At 33.8% G+C, this 18,747-nt stretch overlaps 2 protein-coding genes and 1 non-coding gene across 11 annotated transcripts; 2 read left to right on the plus strand and 1 right to left on the minus strand.

Moving 5' to 3' along the window:
• The first annotated feature begins 1,119 nt into the window (after positions 1–1,119).
• Positions 1,120–9,388, plus strand: LOC105769559 (phosphatidate phosphatase PAH2). 8 transcript variants are annotated; one of them, XM_052631230.1, is made up of 13 exons: positions 1,121–1,559; positions 1,793–3,213; positions 3,433–4,201; positions 4,291–4,586; positions 4,684–4,793; positions 5,702–5,786; positions 6,029–6,115; positions 6,280–6,352; positions 7,081–7,124; positions 7,544–7,672; positions 7,765–7,860; positions 8,152–8,291; positions 8,386–8,985. In XM_052631230.1, exons 2-12 carry the CDS (start codon positions 1,885–1,887, stop codon positions 8,206–8,208), a joined length of 3,075 nt encoding a protein of 1,024 aa, XP_052487190.1. In that variant the 5' UTR covers positions 1,121–1,559; positions 1,793–1,884; the 3' UTR covers positions 8,209–8,291; positions 8,386–8,985. The 8 variants fall into 8 exon arrangements, with proteins under 8 accessions (XP_052487193.1, XP_052487192.1, XP_052487190.1 ...); XM_012590265.2 differs by lacking the exon at positions 8,386–8,985 and adding an exon at positions 9,025–9,388 and having other exon boundaries at positions 1,122–1,559; positions 4,279–4,586; XM_052631229.1 differs by having other exon boundaries at positions 1,124–1,559; positions 4,279–4,586.
• Positions 9,389–11,408: 2,020 nt separating this feature from the next.
• Positions 11,409–14,361, plus strand: LOC105770912 (UDP-glucuronate:xylan alpha-glucuronosyltransferase 2). Of its 2 annotated transcripts, none has more exons than XM_012592278.2 (3): positions 11,409–11,644; positions 11,757–12,390; positions 13,317–14,361. In XM_012592278.2, exons 1-3 carry the CDS (start codon positions 11,447–11,449, stop codon positions 14,258–14,260), a joined length of 1,776 nt encoding a protein of 591 aa, XP_012447732.1. In that variant the 5' UTR covers positions 11,409–11,446; the 3' UTR covers positions 14,261–14,361. The 2 variants fall into 2 exon arrangements, with proteins under 2 accessions (XP_012447732.1, XP_012447733.1); XM_012592279.2 differs by having other exon boundaries at positions 11,510–11,649.
• Positions 12,516–12,588, minus strand: TRNAR-CCU (transfer RNA arginine (anticodon CCU)). Its single transcript has one exon. It is a non-coding gene; the product is annotated as a tRNA-Arg (tRNA).
• Positions 14,362–18,747: the final 4,386 nt, after the last annotated feature.

The raw sequence follows: 18,747 nt of genomic DNA on the forward strand, positions 1-18,747 counted from the left end.
AACTGCCTATGGTTGGGTTGACCCAAATAAATACATGCCTTCCGGTTTTTGTTTTTTTGAAATTAAATATAGGGCAAATTCTGTATTAGACCTTGTACTTTGTGTAAATTATAGATTTAGTATATCTACTTCAATTTGATCAATTTTAATCTTTGTACTTTTTAAATTTTGAAATTTTAATCCTGTTAAATCTATTTGATTAAATTATGTTATTAGTCTTGTATTATGTGTAAAGTTATAAATTTAGTCCATATTCACTAATCGAATCATTCTTAGTAGTTATATTTTTGAATTTCAAAATTTTAGTATTAAAGCAAGCGATCATCATTAAATTTATTAATTGATTTTTGTGAGTAATATGGAAAAATAACAAATGACATAGGATTACACATGCAATAATATGTTTGACACATCAAATTTTAAAATGATATAACTTCCTGAATTTAACAGTTATCATTTGGTTATGAGTAAATTTTTTAATTTCTAAAAGTACAAGGACTACAAATAACCAAATTAAAGTAAAGATAGTAAATCCACACGTCAAGAATCTAATAGAGAATTTGACATGGCTTTGTTTTTCCTGCAAAATGTGACTGTGACATCTTCCTTAATATTCATACACGTAGTAACAGAGCATTTGTTCATGATAAGTACAATGTAATTTTCACATTTGTAGCGTCCAAAATCTCCATATTTACATCATAAACGAAACAGCCAAGATTGGGATGAGTTGGCTTGTGTCAATCCATCATAAAAATTTTAATCTACCGATTTAAATTAAAATGTAACTCAATTGATTTGTAAGTACAAACACTTAAGAGTAAAATCTAACAAATCTTTAAAAAAATTGATAAATTTAAAATGTGAATCTTAATATCAACCTTTCTTTTAGATAAGAAAAATATGAATAGTAATACTTAAGTTCAGTATTGTTTGTAGTGATCCTAAACTAAGGGATTGGCTTAAGTTCATTAGAGTTTAGTCAATGGTTGTAGTTGGGTTCTGTTATATGGTTATTCATCCTATCTTCATTCATGCATAGATATGTTTTACGTATGATGTTTTGTGTTTATTGGTGTCTGGTCCTAGGAGAAAGACAGAACCAATTACATTACACCTAACTTAAATGCTCTTCTTGCAGACATGTCATAGATTTCTTCTCAACTCTCTCTTTCTCGACATTTCCCGAGTTAGAAAACAGTAAATCACCAAAACAAAAGATCTTCCTCTCTCACTCTTGGCCTTTCTTTCAAGCTTGAAGCTTTCTCTTTCTATTTTTCCCGGGTGTTTTCCTTTTCTATGCTTTTGTTAGTTTTTTGAGAGCCGTAGATTCTCTTTTTATTTAGTTAGTTGTTGCAAGTGGGGATTTTAATTACACTGTATCTTCCAGATACGAATATGCTTTTTAATTAACGTCAACTGTCTGCCTGCCCTTTCTCTTTTTGGCGGTTGGTTTTTTATTTAGTTTGGCTTGGCTGGTCACGTCTCTTCCTTTTTTTCTTTTTCTTTTTTAGCGTTGAATTTGCAACTCAGAAACACGCTATCGAACATAATAGAAAGTGAGTGTTCCTTTCTTTCTCCTGTTTTTATCTTCTTTGGTAGCGTGATTAATGCTTTTCTTGTTTGTTTCTTCCAGCTAGTTTGCATTGACCAATTCCCAAATTTATACATTTTGTTTTCTCTCTCTCTAAGTAGTGCCTTATTTTGTCTTCAGCTAAAAAACCATATGATCGATTGGACCTTTTTAATTATGTACTCAAATTTGAGTGTTTATAATCTGGGTTTTTTGCAGAATTTACAGCTTAACACTTTTATTCAGTAGATTATGGTTGAAGTTTCAAGTATTTGAGATTTGGGTGATCCTAGAAATTCATAGAAAGGAGGATGTATGCGGTGGGCAGGCTAGGTAGCTATATCTCCCGCGGTGTGTTTACTTTTTCTGGTCCCTTTCATCCTTTTGGCGGTGCAGTGGATATAATTGTAGTAGAACAACCCGATGGGAGCTTCAAATCATCGCCTTGGTATGTTAAGTTCGGTAAATTTCAAGGGGTTTTAAAGTCAAAGGAAAGGGCGGTAAGCATCGCTGTTAATGGCATTGAAGCGAATTTCCACATGTTTCTTGATCATACAGGGGAAGCATATTTTCTCAGGGAGATTGATGTTGAAGAAAGTAAATCTGATGGTGTATCATTTCCTTTTTCTTCCGGGGATGAGCCGTTGTCTGGTAATAGAGAGCCAATGAAGTCCGAGAGTTGCAGCTATGATAATGATAACTCAAACTCAGTGGCTCAGGTTGATCTGGGTAATGGGAAGCTTGTGGGTCGGACTAGTTCCCGGAGGTCACGGATATTTGGGCGTGTTTTTGGAGAAAGGTCTAAAAAGGAGGATAGTTACCAGGACGGTGCTGGTGGTACTGGTGTAATGAGATCAGAGTCATTGGAGCGTGCCGAGTTTGCTGCTGAGCTGCTGGAGGTGAAGTGGTCTACCAATCTCACCTCTATCAGATCAAACAATAATGCTTTACGATTTTCTTCTTCAAGTGACGCATTGGCCGATAAAGGTTTCAAAGAGGAGATACAGAATGATGCAGAAAACCTGTCTCAGGCTTATGTACATGATAAGGACAAGAGTATTGATTGCCAGACCGTACTGGACAAAACTGATTACTGCAACGAGCAAAATGTCAGCTGTTCTCATACTGGCCTTGAGAACCTAGAATGTTCTGTTGAGGAAGCTAATGTACAAGTGTCTTGTGTAAGCACTGAGCAGCAAATTGTTGAAACCTCCTTGTTAGGTGAAGGTTTTATGGAAGATAAATGCAAACTAATTGCCAATGTATTAGGAACTATGGATGACCGTAGTGTCAGGAATTTTGATCATGCTGACAATGAGACCGTTGCTGTCTCAGGGATGAGTGTTCCTGATCTGCAAAGTGAATATAAGTTTGAATCGTGTATTGACAAGCGGTTTGATGAAGAAGTGGCTGATAATGAAAACAATGTTGTTTTACCAGGCTGTTGGATTTCCAATAAGGAGAATGTTTCAGATGGTCCTCAAGCTTTTGTTTACTGCAAAACATCAGAGAGCTCAGTAATAACATTGGATTGTTCCAGTCAGCAAACTCATCAAACACTATGCCTTCCTGACATAGAAAATGGTAAAGCACAAGTTCATGCTGAACCACTGCTTAGAGCGACTGAGCTAGTTCCAGAGGTGAGCTCTCATCGAAAATGTTCTGTTTAATTGCAAGAGACTTTTTAAACAAAATAAGATTTTAAGGGTATGCTTAATTTTGCAACTTATCTAGTAATGCATTACTCTTTTAAAGGCAACAAAACTGCTTTGAACTACATTAGAAATGATATTGAACCTAGGTTTTCTCTTTGAATAGCATTCTCGTGATAGTTGAAAGTCTTGCTGAACTTACTTCAGGTTACAGTTCTCAAGAAAACTGAGGACAAGGAGTTAGATTCTGAAGGGGTATTAACCATGTCAGTTGAAATGGTCGGTGTTGATCCTGTAATTGGTTTGGAGGAAATGAGGTCTCATAGCATTCACATTACTTCCACCATCAGTGATTTAGGTGATGATGTTGAAAATGCGAGAACTATCAAGGATGTTCTCCATCCTTCTTTGGGGTCTGTTGATGATTCTCTGAACTTTTATAGTGATAGTGACCCAAAGAGAAGTGTTCCACCATCAGCGACTTCAGAGGATGAGCAATTCCTTTTCAGTGACCTTGATGAATTCAAACTCCATGAGCCAGATTGTGTAAATAAAGATCTTCATTCCTCAATTTGTACTGAAACTGAAGAAGTAAATGGTTTATGTAATGTGAATAATGAGCCATGTTTCAATCCTCACAATTTTGTTCAGGAGAGTCCATCAACTGATCTGGATTTTTCTGTTGAAAAGGCAGGGATAGTCTCTAATCCTATTAGTATTTCTAGAAATCATAAGGTAGCTGGTGAGAAGAATGGGTGGCAGATTGAATCACTTCCTACTACGTGGCCTGTTGTGGCCAAGTTTGATGTAAACAACAATCTTCCTCTAAGCCATTCTCTGGATTCTAGTTGTGAAACCCTGAAGTGGATATCAATCAAGGAAGATGATGAACGGCCATTGGCACATGGAAAGTCAAGTTGTGAGGAGAGTGAGACTTCAAGGAAGCTGGAAAATACTCTTTACAATCCTTGCATTGGTAAAAGAACTTGGTTATCTTTTTCTTTTCGTTTCATTTTTTTTCTTTGTTTGACAGAGTGGTAAAATCCATTGAAGGGGATCCATCAGAAGCCGTAGTCTCCTGTAGCAGAAGCTGGAGGCTTTGGCCTTTTTCTATGAAAAGATCAATATCTAGGAAAGATGTGCTGCTGGCTCCAGCTGATAACAGAGGTTTGGATGCTAAGAATGCTGTAGACGGTGCTGTTGCTAGTGATGATGATAAAAATGTGCTTAAACCCAAGCAGGTGAAGAAGATGATCAGGGCAATCACTCCAACCTCTGAACAGCTGGCATCGTTGAATTTAAAGGATGGGATTAATCATATAACCTTCACATTTTCCACCTCTATGCTAGGGAAGCAGCAGGTCCTTTTTGCTAATTTCTTACTTGAAGTTAAATGTTCCTTCTGAATTCTTATTTAATTTTTGGTTGTTAAGGTCAATTCTGATTTGGCTGTTGTAGTCTGGATGTGCTCACTCAAAATCATGTACGGAACAGGTTGATGCGAGAATCTATTTGTGGAAATGGAACACTCGTATAGTAATCTCAGATGTTGATGGGACAATTACAAGGTAAGGATGTTTCTGAGATTTGCTGATCCAGAACATCACGTTATGCTACTTCATGTTTTAGATTGAGTACTGGTTATTGGTTAAAGTTCATTTGTAAGTCGTTAAGTTCACTTTCTGGTAATTAAATGTCAGTTTTATATGAAAGCCACATGTCACAAATGATATTCAGTACATGCTTCACATTACAATCCATATAAGTTTAATTTGGTAATTATATTTTACTGGCTTTGTGAGCTTTGGTACTAAAGCTTGTTTGCAGTTGAGTTAGGAGGGGGATCTCCATCCAAATTGAGTCATGCCACCAATGGGCTGAGTTTTAGGTTAATTGCCTGAGAAACACACTCATACAAAAGAAAGAAGAAAGCATTGATATGGATGCTAGTCTGTTGGTTAGGGTGAAACAACAGAGAACTACTATTTGATCATCTGGTTGTAAGATATACCAGGAAAAAAAAAAGTCAGATTGCTATCTTTTGATAGCCCCAAGAAAGTGGCCATGATTAGTGTCATTTCAGTCACTAGAAATGAACTTGTTAGGAGTTCCATGAGCTTTATTGGTGGCATTTTTCTTTAGTTCTTTGTTTCAGTCGATCCTTTTTATTTGTTATAATATGCAGCATTAGCATCAACTTTTGGATAACCTAAGAATATTTTGTTTTGTCTTCAAATCTTAATCTTGGCTCAAAATTCATGGATGTCCTTTTCCGAAAATGAGTTCTGCTTGTTTTCGTAGTTCTACTCTTGCAGCCCACCATTATATTGGAGACAGCTAGCATCACATTACCTTGAGTTGCTCTTTGAAATTTTTAATAGGCTTCTCTTTTACCATGGCTATTTCTTATTTTCTGAACTGCTGCTGACTGAGGTTTCTTTTTCTGTCATTTCTGGCATTTATGTTGTTTATACAGATCAGATGTTCTAGGTCAGTTCATGCCTATGGTTGGGATAGATTGGTTACAAACAGGTGTTGCACATTTATTTTCAGCTATTAAGGTTGGTTAGTTTTCATCTTAAATTTTCAGCTCATGATACTTTTTATTCCTTCTTGTGTGCACAACCAGAAAAAAGCCTTTGGTTCGTAAACCATGTACATTTTATCAAAGGCCCTAGTATACTATCATGGTATTATTTTGGATGGTAGAAAGAAAAAGCCTTTCCAGATTTTGCATATGCGTGAATATGAATAACACTGTTAGCATTCTTCAATGCATCAAAATTCTTCTTCCACATTGCAGGAAAATGGGTATGAGTTGCTTTTTCTGAGTGCACGGGCGATATCCCAGGCGTATATCACTAGACAATTTTTAGTCAACCTCAAACAGGTGAACTGTGCTAGTTTAATGCTTTTCTTATATTGTGCAGTAACATAAGATTCAAGAAGTCAAAAAAAAAATCATGTTTTCTTTGTCCTTTTTCTTTGTTTGGCTTACCACCATTGCTCATAAAAATGGGAAACTGTTTACCAAACATGTCTTATTGTTTGTAGGATGGTAAGGGTTTACCAGATGGTCCAATTGTTATTTCCCCAGATGGCCTTTTTCCGTCCCTATATAGAGAAGGTAACTGTCTGCATTTTCGGGACTTAATGAAACAGTTTTCTGGTGGTGCTTTTCATGTGTGAGATATGTGACTGTTGTTTTGGGATTGCTGTTTATATGCTACATATACCATTTTAATTCCCTTCTATTATCTTTTGGGTTTTGTTGCATGAATTATGCATTTAGTAGTCTAGGATATCAGTTATGTTATTCTAAATTACCATTTTAATTTCATAGTCTAATTAGTACATGAAATTAAAATATTTTGTGGCATACGACCATCTAAATTGCCAATCCACTGTAGGATAAGGCAAATAACTCCTTTTATATTCACTTTTATGAAATCCATGAGATATGGTGCATTAGTGATATTTATGACATTTCTTCAATAACTAAGATGAGCAGCCATAGTTTTACCTTTGGAAATAGATGCATGAGACATGCAATTAAAACGTAAAAGTCAAAGTTAAGTTATGTGACACTTTGAGCTACAATAAATATGAAAGCTTGTGTTCCTCTTATGTGCCTTTGCGTAGGAAGTTAAAAGCTTCCTATGCATGACTACTTTGTAACCCAAATTAAAGGTTAAGTAGTTAAATGATAATGTTTCTGATTTGGTGCATATACTTTTAACCCTTCAATCATATTGAGTTTTCCATACATCTTTTCTTGTTCGTCTCATTGTCTCCCGCCCCAAAAAATACCCTAAATCACGTTATTTGGACTGACACATCCTATATATTTCTCAGTTATCAGAAGAGCTCCTCATGAATTCAAGATTGCGTGCTTAGAGGTTAGTTCTCTGCTCTTACAAACTTGGTTCTGATTATGGTATCTGATAATGTTATTTTCACCGTTGAATAAATTAATATTATTATTTCCTGCATTTTCAAGTTTTTATACATCTCCCATTGGGTTGCGAGTCAAATCAGTTGGATGGGTTGCATAGTGCATACAGGTCTGAGAGGAATCTACAGTGTTTCAAGGGATGTCTTATTTTATTGGACTTCTCCGCAAAATGAGATTTTAAATTGGTTTAGTTATAATTTTTTTTTATATTATTACAACTCTTGAATTAGTTTTTACCTCAACACTTCATTCCTTGTGATCTCAATCTGTCTTAATGTTGTGTCTGAACTTTTAGCTTAAAATTCTTTATGGCTAAAATTAATAAAATTTTAATGCCTTCTCTTCATATCTCTTGACTCGTAGGCTATCAAAGCATTGTTTCCTTTAGACTGCAATCCATTCTATGCTGGCTTTGGGAACAGAGACACTGATGAAATGAGCTATCTTAAGGTCGGAATCCCAAAAGGGAAAATCTTCACTATTAATCCGAAGGTAATCTAAGATTTTCATGCTTGAAGAAAGATGACCAAATGCTTCTAATGTTACTGCACCAAACTTCTCTTCTAACAGTTGCAAGTTTGCAGGGTGAGGTTGTTACAAACCATCATGTTGCCACGAAATCTTACAGTTCCCTTCATGATCTTGTTCATCGCATGTTTCCACCAATGGCCTCTGAGCAGGTTTTTTTACCTGTTCTTTTCCATTTATAACTCACAATATGGAGTGGGTTTTTCTCCCCCAATTGGAGCCTTTCCATTTGTAAAGATGGTTGAAAATGAGTTTTGTTGTCCTTTTTTCTTGATAAGAAACCCAATCATTCCTTGCTTTCTAGATTTTCCAGCTTTCACCTAGGCGACAACTATAACCCCTGTCTCGCCTTTTTCTGATGATATACTGTTTAAAATCTCTAGTTTCTTTAATTATTTTTATGGGTTTTCATTTTTTTTATCCTTTATTTCTTTTGATTGCAGGAAGAATTTAACTCATGGAATTTCTGGAAACTGCCGCCACCTCTGATTAATATATGAAGAAGTCAGCTAGAATTATGTTGCTTGAGCAATCGGATACTGAGATAGACAATGATGTCTACCACGATTTTGGAGTTGTCGAGGTACATTTTGATGTCAGTTTTGCCTTTTTTGTTATAAACTCCAGATGGATTGTTGGCTAGTTATCTGAAATGAATCGTGTCAATAACATTCTAGGATGTGCTTGGAAATTGAGTTGCAGTTTATATAACTCCATAGAGCAGTCAATATTAGACATGTTCCGACACCTTCCCACTCTTAGCCTGCACTTTCCGGGATCTAACTAGGTATCGTCATTAAAGCCTGTATATCTTTCAGAATTGTCACAAGCTTGTGTGGGGAAATTATGGGTTATATGTGTGATCCATTGCTGTTGGCAAGAACTTCCTCCATGGTCTTGAAAAATATAGGACTGGCCGACTCTCGTTGTCCAAAGTGAATTAATTTGCACAAAAGAAAAGGTTCATTCATCTCAGTTGTATTTGGCGTCGCAGTTTTCTGATATATATTTCTGTATAGTGAATCCATGCGATTCGACAGAGTTAGAAAGTGTAAGAACACATTCCTCAAAAACTCTCTAGGGAGAAAGGGTACTCTTAAATCTTTGTTTTTTCTAAAATATATATATATTTTTATTGTTGATACAGAATATATTTTCATCATTAGTTCAGATAAGATTATCTGTATCCAATTTACAGAATTTAGTGGAGTATATACATCAGAAAACTGATACAAGATGAATTTGTATAATTAATTGAAAATTCTTTTCATTCTGTAGATGTGGGGTTTTTTTTTTTAATTTTTTTTTATTCTCAGGCTGTAGATAATAGCATTCAACTTGAAGACTAGTCGATATTTTGGATTATTAACTTGTTCAACTCAACATATAGATAGATAAACATATCAAAGAAGAAGAAAGGAATGGAAGGAATAGAGGGATGTGGACTCGAATCAAAACACTTTAGAAGAAGAAACAAAATCTCTCATTGTCATGAATAAAGCCATTGCCATTGACATCACTTCCATGCTTGCTCTTCTCCCAGCAAACCATCCTCTCGGTGTTGGCAAGCTCGTATTTGCTTATCCTATCTTTGTCTTCATTAAATCTCTTTTAACCATTCATTGAACTCGTCAACATTCATACCTTGCTTACCATCAACAAAGTAGCTACTAGTATTAATCGCAATTTCCGATAATCAAAACCTAGTTGTCTGTCCCTTGCACAATGTTTTGGCTTCCCGATGTAGAAGTGATTCAAGGCTTCTCATATTTATACCATATCCATAAATAAAACATGCAGACGCATATTGGAGCCTTTAACTAACATAAAAGAGATCAGAGTCAATTTATAATGTTTGATGCTTTGTACAAATCCAAGGAACCAGTCAAGGACGACAACTGGGGATTCATATATAAAATTCTGTTAATTTTAGCTGTCGCACTGAGCTAGGCAAAAAAGTCGAGGCCGCTTGGTCTAGAAAAACATGAGGTAATACCACACATGGCTTATATTATATCAAGAATGAGATAATTAAGGTTATTAAATATACCAACTAAAGTGATAAGGAATTCAATGTCTTTTAAAAGAAGAAAGAAGTGTAGGATTAAAGTAATAATACGAGAAGAATTTTGTCCCTAATTTAAAACTTCAACCTCACAATCTCAAAGAAATAAATTAAAAAGAAGAGATAGTAAATACAATAGGCAATAGCTTATTCAACTAGCATGCAGGATTTCAAGCATTCCGGATGTTTGGTGTATCATCATTTTACTTTAAGGAGCAAGGTTCGAACTGTTCTTTTTATTCAAATAAATTTATATTATATCCCAAATCCAAATCTATTGTAATAATGAAGAAGTTGACATTTACTTCCAAACTTTGATAGTTCACCTTTCATTTTGGCTTTGGTCGTCTAGTTTCTAATAATTTCGGATGAGTTCTGATAAATATCGACTGCTAACCTAAATTTTGAGCACTATAGTGATTTTGTTAAATATAATAAAGCATTTTATATTTAATTATTGATATTATAAAAATCAAAATTTTAGAATCGAAATGATATCGCTACAATCAGTTCGATTAAATAAATTATTAAAAATATAAAATATAAAATATTTAATTTAGTCACTCGATTCGATTAGTCCATATTGATTCTTCGATCATTTAAATGCTTTTCTCCAAACCAAGATTAATACCCATAATCAGTTCCTAATCCAATTCATGTAATCTAATTCAAACAAGATAAAAATTAAAATATTTTAATTTATGATAAGCAATTTAATTTTAATTAATTCAAAATGAATAAATATATAGGCATAAAATACAACCTTAAATTAAAAAAAAAAAAGTGACCAACTGTAAAAAAGAAGCAGATATGGTAGAACGTGGCGAGCAATTTCTTTTTCTAGGGGCTAAAAGTGACATTTCAGAGCATGTAGGAAGTTGACAGGGCAACCAAATAGTTGTTGGAAGGCCTGCTAAAATTATTATTCATCTAAATATTTCATGAAAATTGTCTCTTACCCTTTTATCCCTTGTATTTGCCTTTATTTATTCTCATAATTTTTATATGCTCCATTAAAACCTACTTGTACCTAAAAAAAGTAAACAAATGATGTACCAAAATAAAGCTAACAAATTAAGAGGTCCGAAAAAGTAGGGAAGCGGTTGCCGCTACCTTTTAATTTTATCATTATTGGTGGGTTGGATTTTCCGAATGATTTTATGCTTTCATTTGGAAAGGAAATATTTGAGGCAATGAATTTGATAAGCTTATAAGTACACATGCATATGATAAGTAATATTTACGTAAAAATGAATTTAACTCTTTTTTTTTTTTCTTCTGAAAACATGAAATTTTAAAGTGAAAAAAAAACAAAGGGTATTTAAAGTTCCATTGGAACTGGTGTACAAGTTTACCGTACAAATTTGTAGTTTAGTGTGTTGAGGAGGGGTATGTTGGGAAGATAGGGGAAATTGTTTCCAACAGCATGGGATTAAGACTGGGATGGTAGTAAATTACAAGCTTTATTAACAAGGAAACCCAATACGAAGGAAACGACAGGTGGAGCTTTTTAAATGGTTCGATTTCTTTTGCATTTTACTCTAAAATTTTCGTATTCTAATTTATTGAACTATAAAAGAGGTAGTTATAATTATTATAATTTTGCATACAGAATATACACCTATATATATATATATTGAGGTCGCATTGAGGTAGCACACCTTAGCTTAAGAATGGGTGAGTTGGGACTAGTTCTTCAAAAGATTATCAAGGCAGCTCCTTCAAAAGCTTTGGTTATTAGAATCAACCTGGTTTTTCTTGCTTTCTTTCTGGTTATCTATGCATCCCTTCTTTTGCGCCCATCGTCTTCAGCTTATTTCCAGAATGCGGCATCGCTTGTTAGGTGCTCTTTGCGTGAGTGCCATCACAAGGTAAGGTGAGCTGACTCAAATTCCATTTTTGTTTTGATTTGCATGTATGTATGATTATGATATGTTTATATATCATATTATCTGTTTGTCTTATTTCATACGATTGTTGTAGGTGGAGAAAGGGGTGAAGATGGAGGCAGTCCTGGAAGAAACTGAAGCCATGAAACCAAAGAGAAAGAGGAATTTGACAATGCTGGAAGTGCCAAGTTTCATAGATGAGATTGGAGGTGGAGTTAAGATTGGGATGTTGAACTTTGAAGATGAGGATTACAGTGAATGGGAGAAACATGGAGAGACAATCCCAATCCATTTCCAGCGAGTATCGGAGCTTTTCGAATGGAAAGATTTGTTTCCGGAATGGATTGACGAAGAGGAAGAAATCGATGGGCCAATGTGCCCTGAGATACCAATGCCGGATTTCAGCAAATACGATGACTTGGACTTGATAGTGGCGAAACTGCCGTGTGAGTACCCAGTAGATGGATGGGCTAGGGACGTGTTTAGGCTCCAAGTTCACCTGATAGTGGCAAATCTGGCAGTTAAAAAGGGGAAGAGGGATTGGAATTGGAGGACGAAAGTGGTGTTCCTGAGCAAGTGCAGGCCAATGTTGGAGGTATTTCGATGCAATGATTTGGTGAAACAGGAAGGTGAGTGGTGGTACTATGAACCCGAAATAACAAGATTAGAAGAAAAGGTATCTTTGCCTATTGGTTCTTGCAATCTGGCTTTGCCATTATGGGGACAAGGTATGCTTCATCTTAAATTCCTACTTCTGTTTCTTCTTTCCCTCATGTATGAATGCTTGCATTGGTTGAGGAATGGAAGACATAGACAGCTCTAAAAAGAATATAAAAATTAAGAGCAAAACAAACGCGCCAGATAGGGGTCGAACCTATGACTTTCTGCTTAGGAAACAGACGCTCTATCCACTGAGCTACAGGCGCTCGCTGCTTAGGCATGTTATTTTAGTCTACTTCTAATTACTTGTCTTTTCAACTTTTCAACTTTCGTCATCAATTAACTGAACTTTCTGCAAGTAGTTGAAGATCAAAAGTAGGGACATGAAAACGAAAGAATGAAAAAATAGTATGAAATAAAGGAGAAAAACTATTATAAACAATTGATGTTGACACCATCACCAACTTCCAAGTAAATTGATTTTGCTTGCTGACAAAGTCTAAGTTATAGTTGTTATGCTTTTGTTGTCTTTGGCTCCACTGCTTTTTTCCATAATTATTAATTAAAAAAAAGAATTATATGTTCTGCTAATTGTTTTCATTAGTTATGACTAAGGAATCAATTTAGTCAACTAAAAGTCGAAGGGGGACCTCTCCCTCTACATTTCTATATATCTTTGATTCCCACTATGTATACCAACTCCAATCTTTCATCATTGTAAATGCAACAAATTTTCGTCACATGCATTAACTCTTTTAGTTCAACATTCGCAATCAAAGCTCGATAGCATATTTGTACATCTAACGTTAACTCAATATATCATCATATTTTCCTTTATTTGCAAGCAATGCGTCATTCTAGTACTCATCGTTACTTGCAGCAGTAAATTTGATTAGCACTAATTAGTCCAGTTTGGTGATGACTAAGCACCCAAAATTGATTGAAATTCCATGAATCATGCAATAATGGAGAGACAACGAATAAACATTTTCAGGAAACGACGAAGTATTTGATGTTTCCAAGATCCAACAGGCGACAAGTGCCGCCAAGCGTGAAGCCTATGTCACAGTCCTCCATTCATCTGAATCCTACGTTTGTGGTGCCATAACCCTTGCCCAAAGTCTCCTAAAAACCGGCACCAACCGTGACCTGATCCTTCTCCTAGACCGGTCCATCACGGAGCCAAAACGCGACGCACTCAAGGCGGCCGGGTGGCAACTGCGCTTCATCAAAAGAATTCGAAACCCTCGAGCCGAAAAAGGCACCTACAATGAATACAACTACAGCAAGTTCAGGCTATGGCAGATGACGGATTATGACAAGGTCATATTCATTGATGCAGACATCCTTGTCTTAAAGAACATTGATCTCCTTTTCCATTTCCCTCAAATGACGGCTACAGGCAACGATATTTGGATTTTCAATTCGGGTATTATGGTGGTCGAGCCATCAAACTGCACCTTTAAGCTTTTAATGAACAAACGTAAGGAAATATTCTCGTACAATGGAGGAGACCAAGGTTTTCTGAATGAAGTGTTCGTTTGGTGGCATCGTTTGCCGAGGAGAGTGAACTTTCTCAAGAACTTCTGGGCCAACAGCACCGTTGAAACTGGTTTAAAGAGCCAGCTTTTTGCAGCCGACCCACCCAAAGTTTACTCCATTCATTACTTGGGGTTGAAGCCTTGGCATTGTTACAGGGATTACGATTGTAACTGGGACATTGGGGACCAACGTGTTTACGCCAGCGATGTGGCACATCAAAGATGGTGGAAGTTTTATGACGCCATGGATGAGAAGTTGCAGCAGCAGTGTGGGTTGACAGAGCGAAGAAAGATTGAATTGGACTGGGATAGGAAAATGGCTGAAAAGGAAGGGTTCCAAGATGAGCATTGGAAGATAAATATTACAGACCCAAGGCGAAAATTTTTGATCAATTAGAATTTGTGATTGTTTCTTTTTTTTTCTTTCTTTCTTTTCTGATGAATATTTTTGTTAATTTGGTTTTGTAGGAATACATTATTGAGATGTTTTCCTTATAATTTATGCCTTCGTAGCTTTACCATATTATTTGTATGAGCAGACATTGATTACAGCGTTTAAGTTCTTTGTATAATACATGCAGCATAGAATTTACTTGATGCTTCTTATTCCTCTGGGAATTCGCATTCGCTCTAATTGACATGATCTCGTCATGAGCAGAGTGAAGATTATGTACTCCGCGAAATTGACATATAATGTAGTTGTAAATGATGGATTTTATGGAGATAAAATTTGTAAAGTGTTGTTTGTTTAAAGTAGGTATATCTTTCTTTCAATAAATTTAATATTATATTCTCGAAATGTCTTTGTCTCTCAACTCAAGTATTTGCTTAAATGGTATGATACTCCTCCATTAATGACTTATATGTTATAGATAAAGAGTTTGAGTCTTTCCATATTTAACTCTTGAGCTTATCATGACTTCACACATTCAAGCAAAGTACTCCCGCTTTATAAATTTATTTAAACACTTGGGCTTTTAAATAAAATACACCCTAAGAACACAATGCCAAACTTGATGTAAGGTGGTCCGTCTACTACTGACCAACAATGCTTTAAAAATATATTTATTATGTTACTATGAAGTTTAACTTTTGGTAAAGTAATCCCAATCTTATACATATATGCTAAAGATCCTCTAGAAGGGGTTTAAAAATTAAATATCTACCCCATTTAACACTTACCTGGAAACCAGTTTATATACATTTATCTAGAGGCAAAAAACTTGCCATCTGATGTTGACTTAGGGTAATCAGGATTGAACATATTTAGGAATAAATAATGGGATTGTTTTGGGATGCAAGTTTGAGGCATTTAACGGAGGACTTCAATGGATATTAATTAAAGGCTAGAATTTGCTGCAAACACAAGTTTAAATTAATGAGTTCCCTTTCCGTAACGGACTGCAGCGGCCTTTGGTTTAATAATTCTCTTTTTGTTTGATTGCTAGTCTCAACCACCATGACAGACTTACCTGAGGGAAGCAGTGTCACAAGAAACTTGATTATTTGTGTGCAAGGCAAGAATTATATCAAATGGTGGTTGAGCAGATTTATGTAGGTACCTTGTATATATATGGAATCTTATTTAGAGAGCATGCGTACCTGCATTTATATATAGTATAAATAGATATCAGATATTGTAGAGTGCATATAAAATTATGCATATTCCACTATTTTCAAGTTTGAAAATTAAAATCAAGTTTTTGTTGTCAATCTCGGATTTATTATCCAAAACAACATACGTGAAGAGAATTTTGAAGCAAAAGACTGTTTACAATATTACATATTTGAGAAACCAAATAATCATAAAAATCCATAACATGATTGAAAAATAATTTTAGTAAAGAGAAATGCAATCCAAACTATAATATAAGAAGTTTTGCAATACTTTTACTCTCATTTATTATCCTTTTTTTGTACGAAAAGAATTTAGTTTATTTATTTTTCAGATTTTAAAATTTAAATTTAATTATTAATATAATTGAAATGTTTTTATTAAATTTTTGTGTGAAATTTTGAAATAAAAATAATATTTATTTTATAGTCATATAATCGGAAAAGATAATATTACAATGAACATAAATTTAGTTAAAAAATTTCAATGGGTTAATGATTTTAAATAAAAAAATTAGGCAAAATAATACTATCAAATCACACTTTCTTACTTTTTCTATTGCCACTTACAGAATTATCTCCAAACTCTCACACAAATCTCGATCCCTCCAATTACTTAAACAACCTGGAGAAAACCTTGTTTCCAAGGATGCATTTAATAATTAATTAATTTTTTAAGCTAAAGGATGTAATAAATCATTCATCTTTTTCAAAAAAATTTAATTAAATCTTCAAATATTAAAATTTCATCTATTATGCCATTTGACCTATTGACTTAGTGGTCATTAACTACTAATTCAATACAGTAATGATAAACTATGAAACAGTTAATCAAAAGGCTTAATTCATAAATTTTAATGTTTTTTTTTAGTGCATCTTAGGCAGAGATGCTTAATATGTTTAATAAGTATATTAATCTTTTTAAGATAATTATATTAATTTTTAGTTAATATAAAATTTTAAAGAAAATAAATAGCTATTTATCCCTTAATTCAAATTTGTTTATTTTATTTTATTTAAAATATATATTTCAAATAAATTACCTTTTTGAAAAACTATTCAGATTTCCATATTTAATTTTTCTCAAATTACCTAAAATAACATAAAATATTATATTAATATGTTTAAAATTAAGAAATAAATCATTTTAAAAATCAAGATTTACTTTCATCCAATAATATAATAAGATTCAATATTTAATTTTACTAATTTATCAAATAATTTTACAATATAAATTCAAGACTAAAATGTATAATAATTAATTTTAAAATTCAAATTTTCGGTTTAATAAATAATATCTAAGTCTTAATCTTGAACCATATTTGTTGGGAATAAACCCAATTAAGCAACAAACAAGTAAAATAATGAAGAAATTGAAAATATCAAGCACAAATATTTTATGTGGAAAAATCCCTCCGAAGAAGATAAAAAATCACGAGCAAAAATAATTTCACTAAAACAACAAAAACGAAGAGCACAAAAGATGAAGATAAAACTGAACCCCGAAACCCGAAATAAGAACCCTCAAAATGTAAACACAAAATTCTCTTAAAGCTTGTAAAAATTAATACCTAAATGTGTAATGGGTTATTTTTCTCTAAGGTAAAAAAAAAGATCTATTTATAAGCTAAATTCGTAGGTAAAATAATATTAAAATAACATATACTAATCAGAATTTAAGTGAGAAAATAATATTAAAATAACTTACACTAATCAAAATTTATGTGAGAAACTAAAAACATAATTTAATTGGGAAAAGAAAAGTTGAAAAATACGAGGCATAACTCCACAAATCTCCACCTTAACTCGTACTCCCACAACGCCTTCTTTGTCAAATCTCGCCACAAGCTTATCTCGAACTGTAATAACCCGTTTTCAGTAAAATCGGAACAGTAGTTTCGGGACCACAAATCTGAGTCCGAAAGAGAATTTATTTTAATATTATTTTATGATCTATCGTATGATAGGAATGTCATATGAAAATTTCCTTAGGAAAATTTTACCGATTACATGTCTAATTAGATGGAAATGACCAAATTGCATAAAATGCAAAAGTTGAATTCTAGTAGTTAAAGGGATCAAATAGCTATGGAATTCAAAATTTGAGGTCCTTATATGACAAATAGACCATTAAGATGAATTAGTAGATAAGTATGATGATTCATCCATGGAAAATTAAATAAAGAAAAGGATGAAATTGGAAAGTAAAATAATAAAAGATGATAAATGATAGAATAATGAAAATATCATCATATTATCATATTTCCCAAATTATTTTTACATGGAAACTCTAATTAGAAGAGCTTGAAGGTAGCAACCTTATTTGGCTCAATTAGGTGAGTATTCAAGTCCCGTTTTTAATGATTTTTATGTTTTCGAGATCGTAATAGCTTAATTTAGCTATCTCGGGGATTAATTTGTAAATTTATCAAAGTATTAGGGTTTTTCCATGGATGATTATGCATGAATTATGAAGTTTTATGGTGGAAAATGATAGGTTGTTGATAGATAAACAACTTTTGTAAAAGGAATTTTGATGAAATTGTGATTTAGGGACTAAATTGTAAAGATGTAAAATTCATGGAAAAATTATAAATTTTATGAAATACATGGGCTGTTCTAGGCTTGAAATAAGGATTAAATTGCATGAATTTCATTTTCTAAGCCTAGGGACGAAATCAGAATTAATTAAAAGTATAGGGGCAAAATGGTAATTTTGCCTAAAATGTGAATTGGATTGAATTGAATATAAATTGATGTTAAATCCATTCATATAGATCTATATAGACCAAATACGGAATTAGATCGAGAAAAAGAAAAAGTTTCGGATTAGTAGATTACAAATACACGAACACTTGTTAAGGTAAGTTCGTGTAACTAAATTGTATATTTATATAATTATATTGAATGTAGTGTATGTGAATTGTATTGTTGCTATGTATTCGAAATTAATCTTATATCCGACAATGCTTGACAAACATTATGTCTCGATTGAATAAATGAAATTCGATGGATATAGGGTTCTCGTATTGGTTGTGGTCCTGCATATGTTGCGGACACACCACAGCTCGAAAAAGCGTCCCGTTATTAGCCCTCTTGAGCTTCTCGTTATATGGTTCTTGCAAGCTTCCCGTTAATAGCTCTTCGAAGCATTCCGATCGATTGTGATCCTAAATGTGTTGTGGACACACCGCAACTCTTATGAGCGTCCCGATATATGGCTCTTCGTGAGCTTCCCGATTAAAGGCTCTTTGTGAGCTTCCTGATTAA

Source organism: Gossypium raimondii, chromosome 5 (assembly GCF_025698545.1).
Source record: "Gossypium raimondii isolate GPD5lz chromosome 5, ASM2569854v1, whole genome shotgun sequence".
Lineage (NCBI taxonomy): Eukaryota > Viridiplantae > Streptophyta > Magnoliopsida > Malvales > Malvaceae > Gossypium > Gossypium raimondii.

Excerpts from the sequence above, each read along its gene's own strand:
- LOC105769559 (XM_012590265.2), top strand. The coding sequence starts at position 1,885 with ATGTATGCGGTGGGCAGGCTAGGTAGCTATATCTCCCGCGGTGTGTTT. Across the intron at positions 7,673-7,764 it reads TCTTCACTATTAATCCGAAG|GGTGAGGTTGTTACAAACCA; the intron begins GTAATCTAAGAT and ends GCAAGTTTGCAG. Across the intron at positions 7,861-8,151 it reads CACCAATGGCCTCTGAGCAG|GAAGAATTTAACTCATGGAA; the intron begins GTTTTTTTACCT and ends TTTTGATTGCAG.
- LOC105770912 (XM_012592278.2), top strand. The coding sequence starts at position 11,447 with ATGGGTGAGTTGGGACTAGTTCTTCAAAAGATTATCAAGGCAGCTCCT. Across the intron at positions 11,645-11,756 it reads TGCGTGAGTGCCATCACAAG|GTGGAGAAAGGGGTGAAGAT; the intron begins GTAAGGTGAGCT and ends CGATTGTTGTAG. Across the intron at positions 12,391-13,316 it reads TTTGCCATTATGGGGACAAG|GAAACGACGAAGTATTTGAT; the intron begins GTATGCTTCATC and ends AAACATTTTCAG.